General features: G+C 56.3%; 2 protein-coding genes across 3 annotated transcripts; both read left to right on the top strand.

Annotated features, from left to right (window-relative positions):
- Nucleotides 1–460: 460 nt before the first annotated feature.
- On the top strand, nucleotides 461–13,167 carry Fzr1 (fizzy and cell division cycle 20 related 1). Of its 2 annotated transcripts, none has more exons than XM_051177277.1 (14): nucleotides 461–727; nucleotides 8,825–8,927; nucleotides 9,054–9,179; nucleotides 9,269–9,332; nucleotides 9,431–9,558; nucleotides 9,718–9,800; nucleotides 9,892–10,075; nucleotides 10,392–10,457; nucleotides 10,880–10,982; nucleotides 11,063–11,247; nucleotides 11,468–11,701; nucleotides 11,886–11,990; nucleotides 12,261–12,353; nucleotides 12,444–13,167. In XM_051177277.1, the coding sequence occupies exons 2-14, from the start codon at nucleotides 8,859–8,861 to the stop codon at nucleotides 12,483–12,485; spliced, it is 1,482 nt and encodes a 493-aa protein (XP_051033234.1). In that variant the 5' UTR covers nucleotides 461–727; nucleotides 8,825–8,858; the 3' UTR covers nucleotides 12,486–13,167. The 2 variants fall into 2 exon arrangements, with proteins under 2 accessions (XP_051033234.1, XP_051033232.1); XM_051177275.1 differs by having other exon boundaries at nucleotides 461–715.
- A 1,351-nt stretch (nucleotides 13,168–14,518) lies between these two features.
- Nucleotides 14,519–16,578, top strand: Tektip1 (tektin bundle interacting protein 1). The gene is made up of 4 exons (XM_051177326.1): nucleotides 14,519–14,698; nucleotides 15,669–15,907; nucleotides 15,977–16,102; nucleotides 16,389–16,578. Exons 1-4 carry the CDS (start codon nucleotides 14,616–14,618, stop codon nucleotides 16,559–16,561), a joined length of 621 nt encoding a protein of 206 aa, XP_051033283.1. The 5' UTR covers nucleotides 14,519–14,615; the 3' UTR covers nucleotides 16,562–16,578.
- The last annotated feature ends 64 nt before the right edge of the window (nucleotides 16,579–16,642 follow it).

Raw genomic sequence — 16,642 nt, forward strand, 5'->3', positions numbered from 1 at the left:
TCCACAAACAGGAGCCACGCCTTCCTCAGAGTCGAGTCATCCGCGTTATTTTCCCTATTCCAGTCTTCCTGGACCTCATTGCCGATCGTGGTTGCCCCGGGCAACGCGTACCGCCTCGCTTCCTGTATTGATTTGAATCCTGAAGGACGGCCCATACTCCCGAGCTGCCCCGCGCTGCAGCGCGCAGAAGCAGTTGGACGCGGTGGGCGGGAGCACGGCGCGCAGTAGGCGTGTCCAGAGGGCGTGGCTTCCAGAGGCAGCGTGGTGACGGCTAGGGGGCGTGGCGCAAAGGGGCGTTTGGTGACTCGAAAGGGCGTAGTTTCAGCTTGGAGCGCAGGGGATTGGCGGGTGCGCCGCACGAGGCGTAGGAAGGGCGTGATTGAGGGTGTGGCTTCTTCAGGAAGACTCTGACGGCGTTAGTGGGAGGGTCGAGGGGCCGTGGCCTGTCGAGATTCAGCGCGCCTGCGTGTGGGGGCGTGGCCTAGGCGCGGGGATGCGCTCGGCGGCGGGGCCGGTCGCGGGTGCGCGCGCGCCCTGCGGGACAGACGGAGGGAGGGAGCCGGGTTGCTGCTGAGTGCCGCCATATTAGCGACCGCGGAGGCCGGGGGATTCCCGTGAGCTGCGGCGGCGGGGCCTGGCGCGGCGGAGGGGCCTTGAGTGGGCGCGACGTGTTCCTGGGACCGGCGGGAACCGGCTGGCGACGGGAGCGAGGCAGGTGAGGACACAGGTGACTCGGGGACCCGCCCCCCAGGCCGACCCCTTCCTTCTCGGGGCTCCAGAGTCGCCTGACTCTGAACCCCACATCGCAGCGACCCCCAGTCCTGGCTCCGACCCCGCCAGCTTGCCGTGTCTGTCAGAGCCCTCCGTCCTCAGCCCCACTCCGAGCCTTGCTCCCCCGGATCCAGGGCACCACCCGCGCTGCTCCGCAGACCCCAGAGTGCAAACGCACCCTGATCCCAGGTCAGGCCCTGTGGCACCCCAACCGGAGTCGCCTGCAACCGGCGACCTCGCCCTGTCCATCATAGCCCTCTATCCCCAGAGCTCAAATACAGGGCATTCCACATGTTGTTACTCTAGATCAGGCCCTGTGTTATCCCAACTCCTAGCTCCATGCACCCCTAAATCCGCGTCACCCCCTTACTGCTTTCACCAAAACTGTACAACCCAGATGAGGCCCTTCATCCCAGAGCCATCTGTCTTCAGTGACCTCGCCCTGTCCACCACAGCTCCTATCCTTTTGAGCTATATTACCCCAAATTTAGGACATTTCTCCCCATGCTGCTCACTCAGAACTCTACAACTACAACCATTCGTCTACACCCTGTTGACTTACAAATCCCCCTACATTCCCTACATCCAAACTGAACTCCCAGATCTGAGTCACCCTCATAAAATTGCAGTCAAAGCCCAGAAGTCTCAGATATGGCCTTGTCCTGGAGGGGAGGGGGTGTCACCTAGTGGATGGGATTTTGGTGCAACTAAAGTTGTCATGCAACACTCAGTGGTTCAACATCCAGGTGCCTCATCTCAGGGGAAACTTTGCCAGAAGTCCCAGTTAGTTTGTGTCCCCAAAACCACCACATACCCTCTCAGGTCTGAACCTCTGCTTTTTGTCTCCAAATGCAAGCCCAGGGTCCTCTGTCCTCTATCCCTGACAAAGCCACTGTCCCCTACAGAACCCTCAAATCATACTGCCCACTGGTCTCCCATTATAAGCCTGACACCAACCCCTGTAGAAGTACCTTCCCTTCCATGCTTCCCCATATTCACTCCCTAGTCCAGGGCAGCAGTCCTGGCAGGAAGTACGTTCCATACCTGTCCTTTGAGAGAGATAATCTCATTCCTCTGACTATTGAACCCCAGTCCCATCTCCTGCCTGCAGTCTGAATGAGTGTGATTCCCCAGTGAAGACACCACAGCTGGGTCTGGGAATCAGGTTTGGAGAGAAAGGGAGTCTGGTGGCTCTGACTTTCATGGGCCTGGATGGCAGGTGTTACAAGTAGTTAGTTTGTTTACTTGGTTGTTAGATTGTTTGAGACAGGCTTCCTCTGTGGAACTCACTGTGTGGATCATACTGGCCTTAAACTCAGACCTGCCTGCCTCAGCCTCCTGAGTGTTGGGGTTAGAGGAATGTACCACCACACCCACCAGGTGATGCAAGTATTATTGGGGTTCCAGAAGCATATCTCCAGGGTGTGCTTGGTACTTGAGGAATTTAACCCAGTAGTCATATAGGTCATGGTCTTGGTCTTGGGGCTTGTATCAAGGGGATAGTCTCTTTGTCAATACTAGCCCTCTGCTTCCTTGTACTAGAGGGTCAGGAACCCTGGTGCTGGGCATGGAGCCCAGGGCCTTCACACATGCTAGACAATAACTCATCAATAAGCCACGCCCTAGCTGCTCTTTCAGAGATTCTGGGCAGAGGCTCCACCCCTGACTGGTGCTCCTAGCCTTTTTAAAAAAGATGTGTATGGATATTTTGATTATTGTTTTAATTTTTTGTATGGATATATTTCCTGTGTGTATATCTGGGTCGCACATTTGTGGCTGACAGACCAGAAGAGAGCCTCTGGAACTGAAGTTACAGACAGTTGTGAGTTACCGTGTGGGTGCTGAGAACTGAACTCGGGTCCTCTGGAAGAACAGCCAGGACTCATTACCACCAAGCCATCTCATCAGCCCTAAAGCTGTGTTTGTTTTTAGTGTGCATGCACGCATGCATCCATCTTGCTTATATGCAAACCATGTGCATGCAGTACCCATAGAGGCTGGAGGGGTTGTCATGTCCTAAAATTGGAGCTGTTAGAGGCACCTCACATGGGTCCTGGGAACCAAAGCTGGTTCCTTGCTTGTGGACCTCATCATGTAGCCATCTCTCTAGCCCCTTTTATTTCTTTAAACCTGTGTGTGCGTGTGTAGTGTGTAGTGTGTATGGTATACATGCGTGTTTGTGCAGGTACACAGAGGCCAGAGGAGAGGATGTCATGTTCCCCACCCTGTCACTGTCAACCTTATTCCCCTGACACAAGTCTCACTGCCTATCCTTAGGCTGACAGCTGGGAAGCTGCAGCCATCCTGCTCCCTTGCCCACAGCACTGGAGTTGATATGCATGTGTGTATTCAGCAGCACCTGGGTCTTCATGACAGTTTTGGGGATCTGAACTCTGGTACTCATGCCCTTCCTTTTTATTTTGAGACAGGATCTCAGGTTGTCCAGGCTGACTTAGAACTGGCAATCCTCCTGTCTCAGCTGCCACAGTAGCTGGGATTTCAGGCCTGTGTTTTCAGGGGCTTGGAAGGATCCAGGCTGTCCCTGAGCAGGCTTGGGTTGTCCCTCTGCTCTTTCCTCCTTAGAAGTCCAGAAGTGTCCTGCTGGTGTGGGGGCCTGCTGGGACAGGGGCAGGAGGCCACAAACCTTGAGAGCCTGAGGCTGCAGGGTGGATCGTTTGAGGTCAGTCTAGGCTGTCTAGCAACAAGAACCATGTCAGAGGGAGGGAGACTGGTCTGTCATCAAGGGGACCATGTCCACATCCAGGCTTGCCATTTGTTTCCTGGATCTTCTCAGGCACAACCTAATTTCCAGGCTTCTGGATTGCCAAGACTTTCTGTGTCATGTCACGGAAGCAAGATTCAAAGTCTTCTGAGGACCCCTGAGTAAAGGGGCAAATCCCAGGAGCACCTCATGATTCCTGCTTCCTGGAGTGAGCCCTGAATCTACCACCCTACAGAGTGGCCCCGAGGACACAGGTGGGGGACACCTGTCCAGCAGGCAGCCTCTGTGTGCAGCTGGGAATCCAAGCCTCTGCTGCTCCCTTGTGGCAGGTACCTGCCCCACAGCCACAAATCCACGACAGGATTCCCTTGCCTATGTCTTCTGCTTGGCACTTGATCAAGGTACAAGAGGTGGTACCACACCCCCAAGTCTGTAGTTTGTTTTTCTTTTTCTTTAAGATTTATTTATTATGTATACAGCGTTCTGCCTGCTTGTATGCCTGCAGGCAGAAGAATTCACCAGATCTCATTACAGATGGTTGTGAACCTCCACGTGGTTGCTGGGAATTGAACTCAGGACCTCTGGAAGAGCAGCCAGTGCTCTTAACCTCTAACCCATTTCTCTAGCCTCCATTGTTTTTCTTAAAGATTTACTTTTTATTTCTAAGGTGTGTCTGCTGGGGTTGTGCACTTGTGTGGGAACCCAAAGCCAGGGAGGGCATAGGATGCTCTGGAGCTGGGCTTAGAGGTGGTTAGGATCAAACACGGGTCCTCCTGCACCTCAGCCAGCACTGACTCAGGAACCATGTACCCCACTTGTCTCCGTGTGTCTCTATGCACTCCTCTGTGTGTGTGTGTGTGCGCGCGCGTGCGTGCATGTGTGTGCGCGTGCGTGTGTGTGTGTGCGCGTGTGTGTGTTGTGTGTACATGTATATGTAGGTCACAGGTGAATTTTTGCAGGGGTGAATTCTCTGCCTACCATGTGGGTCCTAGGGTTCCAGCTCAGGGGTACAGGCTCAGCAACAGTTGCCTCCTCCTGCTAGGCTGTCTTGCCAGCCTGCTTTTCTGAGGTTTGTTTTCACCACAGTCTCACTCTAGCTTAGGAGGCCTCAAATATGCAGCAGTCCTTCTGCCTCAGCCTCCCAAGTGCCAGGACGGCAGGTGTGCACCACCATGCTTGGCCCCATTGGGGACTCCCTCCATCTTCACCAGCCTTTGCTTTAAAAAAGTTAAGTTTTTGTCTTTTTGTTCTTTTGTTTTGTTTTTTGTTTTTGTTTGGTTTGGTTTGGTTTTTCAAGACAGAGTTGTATAACAGTCCTGACTGTCCTGGAACTTGTTCTATAGATCAGGCTGGTCTCAAACTCACAGAGATCCTCCTGCCTCTGCCTCCTGAGCACTGGCCCGGCTTAAAAAGTTCACTTTTATTAATTATTCCTTCAGATTTTTTTGTGCTTTATGCAAGTAATATTTTCACATCTCACGTTTTACAGGTGTGTGTGGCCATCACCTGTATATAGTCTAGAATTCTCCATCATCCCAAAGGCCACCCCATTCCCATAAGGTGTCACTCCAGTCTCCAGCCCAGTGTTCTGCTCTAAAAGCTTCCTGCCTGCCATGGCATCCTTGGTCGGTGTCACTGTGCCTGAACAAGTGCTCCCATGGGAGTACACATGCTTGGACCTCCTGTCCTGCCATACTGTGACCCTTGACAAGTTGTTTCTCCCCTGTCCCTAGAGCCATTGTGAAGGACATGCATGGTGACTGGAAGCCAGGAATTAGGAGAGAGCTTGGTGCTGGGTCCCTTACCCTGGGGGTCTGCAAACTGCCCTGGGATGGTGATGACTAGGAGAGCTGTGGGTGTGGCATGAGTGTAAGCTAGAGCCCCTGTGCCTCCTGTAGGGACCCTGAGTACTTAGTGTGCCACACAGAGACCCAGTTACAGTGGCAGGTGGCTCTCTTCTCAGGCAGGCACCAGAGCCCCATGAGCCAGCTCAGAAGGACAGTGTCTGAAGGACAGTATAGGGTGGCTGAGAGCAGCACCCCCCTGACAAAGGAATGGGTGTGTGAGCATGCACTGGGGCTTACACCCTGGGTCCCAGGCTGGGCGAGGTGTCTTAGTCAGACCCCAGGCGTACAGGGCTGCAGTACCCTGGGGGTCCTTGGCTGATGGGAATTGTCAAGACCTCCTGCTCTGCTTATTTCCTGTGGCCAGAAGGCTACTGAGCAGGAGTAGAAGGCCAGCTGGGGCCTGTCATGTGCCTGCTTCTGCCTCTGTCACACCAGCCACTACTTACTGACTGACTGGCACTTTCTGTCCATTCTGGCTGACAGTTCTCGGAGCCTTTGTGCTGTGCCAGCTCTGCAGGTGTCATCTCCCCCCCACTTCATCCTTCCCTTCCCCCGCCCCACAGGAAGAGCCCAAGGTCCTGGTAGTGAAGCTACCCAGGTCTCCCATGCACCTACTAAAAGGTTGTTGGGTGTGGGGACTCTTGGAGGCTCTAACCAGAGCTGCATGTCTGCACAGGGAGCATGTCTCACAGGGAGTTTGTGGTAATACAGGTGAGAACAAAGGGGGTGCAGGAAACTGGGCAACAAGTCTGTTGGGTAGCCTGTGTCCTTGGAACTCCCTACCCTTGCTCCTGAGGGTATCGGGGAGCACAAGCCCTGGTCAGCACTTGAGGTCTGTGGGCCATCTGATTTAAGGAAGAGCCCTGTGTCCAGGCACCCCCAGGTGGACACTGCTACAGGAGCTGACCAGAGCTTTGACCTCAGGCCACTCCCACGGCCCAGCTCTTCAGGTATCCTGTCCCCATGTGTATTTCCAGGGCAGGTGACAGTCCTGCCCTGACTTCATGGCTGCCATCAGTTGTGGCAGAGGGAAGATTGGGGTGAAGAGGCCTAGTGCTTTGCTGGGCCTGGGCAGGGATTGGTGCCAGGGCCTGGGATGCAGCAGGTCGTCAGCCTCCATCTCTTACCTGCTCCACAGTGGGGTGCCTTGAGCAGTCTCTGTTGCCTTAACTGGGAGTATGAAAGGGTCCTGATTCTGGGGACATATGTATCTGTTGAGACTTGGAGTGTGTGGGGAGACCAGAACCCTGCAGGACCCAGCAAGCCCCGCCGCAGCCGCAGTCACAGTCATAGTACAGTATGGTGACTTCCCACACATGGCTGCAGTTGGGGGCTCACCTTGGGTTCCTTGATACACAAGATGTGGGGACCAGTTTTTCAAGCTTTGTAGTCCCTGTAGGGTGTGAGGGCCATATGAGCTGAATTTTGCTCCTTTGGGGAGCTTCCTGGTGGCAGGTGCCCAAGGGCCTTCCTGTGCCAGTGCCAAGCAAGTGGACAAGTGTGCAGCGTGGGTAGACGGCTGGTGGCACCCTGACTCCCAGTGGCATTGACGGGCAGGCACAGAACTGATGGCCCACTCACTTTACCTGCGCTCTCAACAGCAGTGGGCACTACACCGGGAAGGCTTGGGCCATACTGCACACTGAGTGCCATCACACACCTAGAGAGGCTGACATAGCAGGGATGCACAGGACCACAGCCCAGAGCTCCCAAGGGTTGGCTGGGTTGGGCTGGGCATGGGAGGAGTGGGCCAGACTTGGAGCAGAGTCCTGCCGCCTGAGGGGAGTTCATGGACCTCGGGCCTGGGTCACCCTGCTGCTGGGTTAAGGCTGTACCCAGAGACTGGGGGCCAGCAGGGAGATTGCCACCTGGGCTTCTGGGGACCAAAGAGCAAGAGAAGGTCCAGCCTTTCCCTCAGAAGGCCAGGCAGAGGTAGGGGCGGTCCACCCTGTCAAGCCAGACAGCCGGTGTGCCATTAGGCACACTATGACAATGCCTGGTTCACACTTGGCTCCTGTCACTCCTCAGCCTCACAGCTCTGCACCACACCCGTCCCTCACCCAGCCCAAAGTCTTGTGTGAGTAGAAGATACTCCTGAGGCCATAATGCTAGGATCAGGAATGGCTTCTGTATCTGTCCGTCATTTCGTCCCTGCCCCCAGTGGTCATCTCACCTACAGTGGCAAGGTGGCACATTTGGACAGCTCCCAAGGCTTTTGCTGCCCTGGTCTGTGTCTTCCAGGCCTGACTCATGTAAGCTGCCTGGCCTTTAGCTTGTGTACCTAAGGATGGACTTGAACTCTTTACCCTCCAACCATCCCAGCCCAGGGAGCTCAGGCAGGAGGAGGATTGTGCCAAGATAAGACCACCTTGACATATAGTAGGAGCCTATGTCCAGGATGGTGGGTGGATAGAGTAGTGGTCTCTGGGACATTTCCTGTCATGGGGCCCGCACTGACCACAGTACCCTCAAGGTCGTATTGGTGCTTTTCTGTTTATGGCTGGGTAATCTTCAGATGTGTATGGGTCTGCAGCTGTGCAGGCTCCTTGTATGAGCTGTCCATCTTGGGGGCATCTAGGAGTATAGTACAGTTCTTGGGTCACAGGGTCCTTCAACTGGAGCCACGGAGAGTGCCTGGCTCCAGGAAGGGTAAGGAGTTGGTTGGTGTTGAATGAGGACCCAGCTTTGGGGTGGGAATGTTCTGGAAAAGGGAGCTGGAGCCAGTCTCTTGCTTCTGCCTTTGTATTTTTCTGTATTCAGTATGTTCAACCTTGAGTGGCCCTGTGGTGCCATTGGTGTATGTACACGTGCATGAGCTCATGTTATGGTGTCTAGGACCTGGGGCAGGGGGACATGGAGAAGTTGGAAGCCTTATAGCACTCTGTACTGGATGTTGTCCCCTTTTTTTCTTTCCTGTGTCTCTGCCATGGAGTATAAAAGCCATTTGGTGTATAGGCCAAGGGCCTGGTCCTATGTTAGCGAGCAGTAGCCTCATAGCCTGCAATCCTGGATAACCTGTGGGCTCAGCAAACTGTTGAGTATGGGCTGCTTTGTCCTGGATCACCACACCCCTACTATCTTAAGTGTATGATGTCTGAGTGGGCAGCAAGGGTCATGGGTCACAGTTGCTCCAATTGCTGATAGGCTGGTGTCCCCAACTCCCCCCCCCACACACACACACTGCTTGGCACTGGCCCCACCTCCATGCTGGCACTGAGCACTCAAGGGACTGAGGCTCACTGCACATGCACCTGATTCCCAGACTAAGGGATTCTGAGTCCTCAGCTCCTAGGATATGTGACATATATCTGAGCCAGGACAACATTCAAGGTTATTCTTTGATACATACAAGGTTGGGGGCCAGCCCGGGCTATGTGAGAGCTTGTATCAAAATAAGATTTACAAAACAGCAAGCCTGTCATCCCTGTCATTGTGCTCGCCAGGGCCTGGGCTGCCATGTGCTTACTTTCTGTCTGCCTGGCAGGCTGCCCTCGGCTGCGGGCCCCGCCCCGCCCGCCATGGACCAGGACTATGAGCGTAGGCTCCTGCGACAGATCATCATCCAGAATGAGAACACAGTACCATGTGTGAGTGACAGGGGCCACCCCTGTGGAGTCCCCCAGGGTGTCACCGGCAGACCTCTGCCCCTGAACACATGGGCTGAGGGACCTGCCCTGGGGGTCACCACAATTCACCCCTTACCCCTCTCCCAGGTCGCAGAGATGCGGAGGACCCTGACACCAGCCAACTCCCCAGTATCCTCGCCCAGCAAACATGGTGACCGCTTTATCCCCTCACGGGCTGGGGCCAACTGGAGTGTGAACTTCCACAGGATCAATGTGAGGGCCGCGCAGGACGCAGGGCCTGTCACCCTGAGGTGGGCACAGACCCTTGTTGTGGTGTCCCCTGATGAGCTCTTCTCCCATAGGAGAACGAGAAGTCCCCCAGCCAGAACCGTAAGGCCAAGGATGCCACCTCAGACAATGGCAAAGGTGAGGGTCAGCTCCGCCCATTCAGCCACAGGTCCTGCCCCCTCCTGAGGCCCTATCCCAGAGACAAGTCCAACTCTGCCTCTGCCCTGTCTCTGCAGATGGCCTGGCCTACTCCGCACTGCTGAAGAATGAGCTGCTGGGGGCAGGCATCGAGAAGGTGCAGGACCCACAGACCGAGGATCGGCGGCTACAGCCTTCCACGCCCGAACACAAGGGCCTCTTCACGGTGAGCCAGGGGCAGCCAGGAGCCCTTGAGGGAGGGGGCTGCAGGGGGACCTGTTCTGTCTTTCTGCACCTCCAGCCCTGTCTGTCAACTTTGTGGGTACTCCGGGTTCCCAAGTCCCGAGGCCAAAGCAGCCTCTGAGCCTGGTGTCTCTGCCTTCAGTATTCCCTCAGCAGCAAGCGTTCAAGTCCTGATGATGGCAATGACGTGTCCCCATACTCCTTGTCCCCTGTTAGCAACAAGAGGTGAGCCAGGGCTGGGTCCCCCAGTGCTTGGATGGTGATAAGGACACTGGGGTCTGGGGCAGCAGTGAACTGCATCCTGCTCTCCCCGCAGTCAGAAGCTGCTGCGATCACCACGGAAGCCCACACGCAAGATCTCCAAGATTCCCTTCAAGGTGCTGGATGCACCTGAGCTTCAGGATGACTTCTACCTCAACCTGGTGGACTGGTCCTCCCTTAACGTGCTCAGCGTGGGGCTGGGCACCTGTGTGTACCTGTGGAGTGCGTGCACCAGCCAGGTGGTCGCCCAGGAACTGTCTGTGGGGGTTTGACTGTGACCGCAGCCACAGGGGAGGGGAGGGGAGGGGAGGGGAAGGAGGGAGGGAGGGAGCACCCTGTACAGAGCCACCCTGTCAGTTGTACTCCACAAACACATACACCCACATTGCCCTGAGGCAGGGACCACTGTGGCCTCAGGGTGCTGATCCCCTTGCCAGCCTCTGATGTCACTTCTTGTGCTGTTTGGTCCTATGGACTGAATGGTGACTAGAGAGGCCCAAGCCGAGATCCAAGGGCCAGCCCAACTGTCCCCTTACTCTAAATTCCTACCCACAGGTGACCCGGCTCTGTGACCTCTCTGTGGAAGGGGACTCAGTGACTTCTGTGGGATGGTCTGAGCGGGTGAGTGAGGAGGGCAGAGTGCAGGGGTCACCTGTGTCCCCTACAGAAGGAGGAAGGGTGGAGCTCACTTGACCCTTTGATCTCTGAGTTAGGCGCTTTGCTGCAGGCTATCCTCCCTAGTGAGACCACATTGCTTCTCACCAAAGACCAGAGTGCTGGGGTGGCAGGTGTGCTCCAGCACAGGGCTGGAGCAGTGATGGCTGGCCGAATGGTGACATTGCTTGGAAAGCCCCAAGGAGGGTTTAAGCAAAGTGGGTATAGAAGATTGCCCAGTGTTTGAGGTCAGCCTGGGCTACTGCATGAGCCCTTGTTTTAAAAAGCAAAACAAAAGAAATGAGCTTTCAGAGGCTGCTCTGCATCTCTGGTGGAGGACAGGAAATGGTCAGACTTCTCATCCCCACCTGGCCACACTGTCACCCTAGGGGAACCTGGTTGCAGTAGGCACACACAAAGGCTTCGTGCAGATCTGGGACGCAGCCGCTGGGAAGAAGTTGTCTGTGCTGGAGGGCCACACAGCGAGAGTGGGTGAGGACCTGGCCAGCCCAGCTGTACCCTCAGGCCACAGCCCTAGATCATGCCCAAGCTGATCTCCTGTCACCCTGTAGGAGCTCTAGCCTGGAATGCGGACCAGTTGTCATCTGGTAGTCGTGACAGGATGATCTTACAGCGGGATATCCGCACACCACCCCTACAGTCAGAGCGGCGGCTGCAGGGCCACCGGCAGGAGGTGTGTGGCCTCAAGTGGTCCACAGACCACCAGCTACTGGCCTCGGGGGGCAATGACAACAAGGTACGAGTACTGTTACCCTGCCCTGCCTATCCCTGCTGTCAGCTAGGGCCACAGTAGAACCTGGGACAAGAGAGAGAGGGGGGTGCACAGGTCATGGCCTAGGTATTCAAGGTCCCTGGGGTCTTCTTGGGACATGTAGCTCACATTCCCAGAGTTGACCTGGGGTGGGGGGGTTCCCTGGGTGGGCGGGCCTCCTGTCACAGCCTCGGCCTGCCTTCAGCTGCTCGTGTGGAACCACTCGACTGTAAGCCCCGTGCAGCAGTACACAGAGCACCTGGCAGCCGTGAAGGCTATTGCCTGGTCCCCACACCAGCACGGACTGTTGGCATCTGGTGGTGGCACGGCCGACCGCTGCATCCGCTTCTGGAACACCCTGACAGGGCAGCCACTACAGTGCATTGACACCGGCTCTCAAGTGTGCAATCTGGCCTGGTCCAAGCATGCCAACGAGCTGGTGAGTGCACATGGTGGGCACTTGGGGGTGCAGAGACTGTCCCACCCAGAGAGTACCAGGACCCTGCCACCTGCGTGCGTTGTAGATTGTTAGCCTTGGCCAGCCCAGACTCCGTATCACCATGAGGGGGGTCCAAGGGGATCTCCAAACCCTCTTCTGCCCTAACACTCAGTTTTTACACTAGGTGAGCACACATGGCTACTCACAGAACCAGATCCTTGTGTGGAAATACCCGTCCCTTACGCAGGTGGCCAAGCTCACTGGCCACTCATACCGTGTCCTCTACTTGGTGAGTGTCAGCCACCTGGGGCTCACCAGAACTTGTGCCACATGCCCTCTGTCCAACAAAAGTGTCAGTGTCTCTGGCTGCCTGGTAGGCTCAGCTGTGTCTTGCCCAGCTCGGGAACCCAGGGGTCAGACCCACTGCTTCAGGAGCCTTGTGTGCCCTGCACCCTCAGCCCAGTCTGTGTCCCGTGGCACCTGCCTGGCTTTTGCCTGGGTCTCTGAAGCTGCCTGCTGCAGCTAGAGAACAACCAGGGTCCTTCTGTCCCCTTTGTAGGCCATGTCTCCTGATGGAGAGGCCATCGTCACTGGGGCCGGGGATGAAACCCTGCGGTTCTGGAATGTTTTCAGCAAAACAAGATCTACAAAGGTAACGTGGGTGTCCACACGTCTGCCCTGTTGTCATGCCCCTGGGTTCTCCCAGCACCCTGGCACAATCACTCACATTCCCTGTTCCCAGGAATCCGTGTCTGTGCTCAACCTCTTCACTCGGATCCGATAGACCCGCGGGCGGGCGGGATGCGCAAGCCCCATGGGGCAGAGATGGAGCAGTCAGCATGCATGGTCCTGCTGTCCCGCAGTCCCCAGAGACATCTGGCGGGCGGGAGCCGGGCCGGAGACCCCAGAGTCTCATTAAATGCCTCGTTGTGAGCTGTGGAGCCAGTGTCTGGGACAGGGACATGGGGACCCTCGGCCACCAGCTGCATCCCCTTCTTGCTGACTGTCAGCACTCAGTTGGACACTTGAGACCTCCCAGTCACCACTGCCCGAGCCATAATGGACACAGCTGAGCAGGAGGCCCGAGATCCCATCAAACCCCAAACCCAGTGTCACTTGGGAACCTGTGGACCAGAGCCATTGTGCCCCTCTCTGCGGCCACCCCAGTGCCACCTAAGTCGGAGCATCCTGGGAGGCGCTGGCGGGGACCTGCACCTCTCACCTACGACACCCTGTCTGTGTGCGCTTCCTGTAACCCCATGCGTGTCACCTTGCCCTCTCCCCAGCCAGCTGCCTCGTTTGCCTTGTCCACCTCCTCTTGGCCTTCTGGAAGCTTCCCAGGCCTCCCTGACCTCAGACCCCATCTCTGCTGTTCCTCCTCACCCAGGGACACTACAGATCCCTGGTGTGGTAGCTGCAGCCTGTGGTGTGTGCACGTGTGTATATATGTATTTGTGATGCCTTGGGCTCTGTTGTGTGTTTTGTTGCCTTGTTCCAACACTGATGGCTGGAAAGCCACTGGCCATTGGGACACGGGTCACTGTGGGGTCTGCTGCCTGCAGGGCTGGGGGTGTGGCCTCGAGTCAGGTTCTTATGGTAGAGATTCTTAGCAAAGCCCAGGCCAGTGGCCTCACTGGGCACTGTGTTCCCCAACGGGAGTTTCAGCCACTGCTGCTCACAACCTGCTCTTTGACCTGCCACCAAAAGCAGAATGCCCTATTGGGGCCCTCAGCTATGTGCTGGTGCAAAGGGCCACTTATTGCCCTGCTGGTCTACACAGACACGCCTGGGACCTAGGTGCAGTTTGCATTCTGATTTCTGATGTGCCAGGTAGGCGGTGTAGGAGGCTCTGTAAGTAACCTGCCCTGCACACCCCAACACCACACTTGTCACAGAGGCTGGTCCCCAGTGTGCAGACAGCTGTGTGAAGAGTGAGGGCCAGTAGGGAGCCTGGGTCAGGCATAGCAAGGTCATATCTCCATGCTTAGCTAAGTTATGAAGGGACAGGTTGCGGACATGGGTAGAGAAGGAAGTCCAGAACCCAATTCCACAGAGCCTTGTAGAGCTGCAGGCAGGTGGGTGTAGCCCAGGGACTCCAGAGGCCTCTTTGCTGTGTGCCCCAATCTTGAAGGGAGCACAGTGTTTACATGTGCTGTTGTGTAGTTTGGGCTAGGCACAGCCTGCACAAAAAAAGCCTTTCAACGCGCAGCATGTCAGAGAGCAGAGAGGACCTGGTTCCTTGGGTATACAGGCACTGCCCCTGCATAGTGGGTTGTGCACCAAGCACTTCGAGTTTTGGTTGTGTTGCCATTTGTTTATTGTAGTAAAATACACAGAACATACAATGTACTATCATAAAATGAGCAGGCTGCTGGACTCAACATCGTCAGTTATGTAACAATCACTGCTAACTCCAGAACTCTATGACCACAGAGGTAGGCCCCAGCCACAGCCCCCCATGAATCCACTTCCTGTTGATGGAGCCCACATTATGCTGGCTGTCATTGTCTCTGGATCCCTTACTGAGCACCATGTCTTCAAGGTCCCTCCACACTGGCTGTGTAATGGTCCAGAGCGTGTACCCATCACCAGCAGGGTCTCACTGGTTTGAGCACACCCCTGCTAAACACAGTGCCAGAGGATAGAGTTGGGTGGGGTAAGGGCAGGCTGTGGGGACCCTGGCACAAGGAGGGCGTGATTTTGTGCTGTGGGACAGGGAAAGAGCTGAGGAACATTCAGGTGTCCCCATGTAGGAAGCTGGCAGGAGTCCAAGGCCCCAGGTCCACACCAGGAAGTGTGTCGAAGTCATGGGGACTGTGGCTGCCCACTTCCCTGTTGCTGGGACACCTTTGTCCCTGTCAACAATGGCCCTAGGGCCTTGGTGGTCTGAGCCTCTGGGAACACAGAGGCAGACATGGAAAACCTGAGGCGGGAGGCTGCCCGGCCCTTTGTCCCCTCGGGCACCCTGGAACGCTACTTCCCCGCCCCTCTATACAGGTGGGTCTCAAGGTGGCTGAGTTACAGGCATGGTAGAAGTTGGGGTTCAGGCATGTGTACACCCCCACTCCCAAGAAGGGAAGCCTCCAGTGTCAGGTCACTGGAACTCCCTCCGCCACCTGCCCATGGTATGTGTGAGGTGGCAGCACTAAGGAATAAGGTGCCTGGTCAGTGTGTGTGTGTGTGTGTGTGTGTGTCTGTCTGTCTGTCTGTCTCTAGTGGGGAGATGAGGTCTCAATCTTCACCATGTAGCCAAGGATGACCTTAAACTTCTGAGCCCTCTCACCACAAATGCTGGAATGTGCCATCACAATGCACATTTTTAAAATTTGAGACAGGATGTTTCTGTGTAGTCCAAACTATTCTTAAACTCACAAAGATCTTCCTGCCTCAGCATTGTGAATGTGGGAATGTTCCACCCAGCAAAAAAATTCCCCTTTCCCAGGCCTGTTCATTCATACTCCAGCCTTTTGTGGTGCTGGTGACATTCCCAGGGGTTCACCATGGAGCCTCCACAGCCCTAGTTTTGGTTTTCAAACTATAAGGGACCACAACCTCTTCTCCACTGCCAATTTCTTCAGCCTATCACTGCAGGGCCTTGGCAAAGCGCCCCGGCCACCTGGCACTCTGCCGTAGGCATCATCTGTGTGGGGAGCTTCCTGCGAAGCATGACCTTGGTAGGTCCCCTCCTGCCCCCAGAAGCCAGGCTCAGCTCATTCCTGGCAGGCTGAGGAGGGTGAGGGTTGCTGCCAGGTCCACACTGACATTGAGACCTGACTCAAGAACAAGCAGGGCCATCCTCAGCTACATGACAAAGACTGCAGGTGGGCAAGTGCACAGAGGAGACGCTGGGCAGAGATGGAGTGACCTTCACCCCACAGCACCTTTGCAAAGGGACCAGACACCCTTGAGACAGGGAAACAGACTAGGAGCAACAGGGTATCTGCCTTCAGTCCCCATCCTCCCTCAGCAATGACTACCTGTCCGTGGAGGGCCCTCGTTGGGCACCGGCCATCAAGCAAGCCATGCGCTGGAAGTTCACACCCATGGGACAGGACGCAGCTGGCCAAGTGTGGTTCACCGGCCTGACCAACTCAGAACCACGCGAGGCCTGGTACATGCTGCCCAGAGCGCTCGACAGTCCATACCGTGAGGCCTATGCACGCTGGCACGGCTGCTTCGAAAATCGCCAGCGCAGCCTACCATCTGGTGAGTGTCGCATCCCCGACTGCACACACCCGTGGGTCCCATGCTGACGCTGCCATTGCCTCCCCACAGCCTACAGGCAGCACCTGCGGGAGACTGCCTTTTGGGATCCCACGCTGCCAGCGCAGTACCTCAGCCCAAGCACGCGCTGGGGGTGCGTGCAATGGAGGGACAGGCACATCCGTGGCAAGGAGTTCGGTAAGCTTCAGGATGAGGCAGAGGGAGTCCGGGGTGGAGGTGCACACAGCACTCCCGTGGCAGAAGCAGGAGGATATCCGTGAGTTTAGGGGCGGGGGCGGGGCAGCCTGCGCTATGGTGTCGAACCTGAAGAGACCCTGGGTCAAAACAACAGGGAACGGAAAAAAAAAACTATATAGCCTGGCAGCAGGTGGGAAAGGGGTGTGGGAGTGCCGGGGTGTGGCTGCCGTGGATGTGACCAACATACAGAGGGTCCCTCAGCCTCTGAGCCAGTCCCTGTCCCCAGTGGTCAACAGGAACCAGTTCGGGGCAGATCTACCTTGGCGGTCCGACTACGTACCCTACCTGTCGCCGCCACAGCGACCACGCTACACCTCGCAGGACTTCAGGCACCTGGGTGGGGAGCGCCCCTGCCCGGCCACCGGCCAGCCACCCCCGGCCTTCACGCCCACGCTCTGATAAAGCCCTGCTGCCAACCCGTGCTTCACACTTCGCCGAAGGCCAGACGCAGGGCCTGGGGCATCTGTCCTCCAGCCTCCG

The sequence above is a fragment of the Phodopus roborovskii genome, unplaced genomic scaffold (genome assembly GCF_943737965.1).
Source record: "Phodopus roborovskii unplaced genomic scaffold, PHOROB, whole genome shotgun sequence".
NCBI lineage: Eukaryota > Metazoa > Chordata > Mammalia > Rodentia > Cricetidae > Phodopus > Phodopus roborovskii.

Excerpts from the sequence above, each read along its gene's own strand:
- Fzr1 (XM_051177277.1), top strand. The coding sequence starts at position 8,859 with ATGGACCAGGACTATGAGCGTAGGCTCCTGCGACAGATCATCATCCAG. Across the intron at positions 9,801-9,891 it reads TCCCCTGTTAGCAACAAGAG|TCAGAAGCTGCTGCGATCAC; the intron begins GTGAGCCAGGGC and ends CTCTCCCCGCAG. Across the intron at positions 11,991-12,260 it reads CATACCGTGTCCTCTACTTG|GCCATGTCTCCTGATGGAGA; the intron begins GTGAGTGTCAGC and ends TCCCCTTTGTAG.
- Tektip1 (XM_051177326.1), top strand. The coding sequence starts at position 14,616 with ATGGAAAACCTGAGGCGGGAGGCTGCCCGGCCCTTTGTCCCCTCGGGC. Across the intron at positions 14,699-15,668 it reads TTCCCCGCCCCTCTATACAG|CAATGACTACCTGTCCGTGG; the intron begins GTGGGTCTCAAG and ends ATCCTCCCTCAG. Across the intron at positions 16,103-16,388 it reads CATCCGTGGCAAGGAGTTCG|TGGTCAACAGGAACCAGTTC; the intron begins GTAAGCTTCAGG and ends CCCTGTCCCCAG.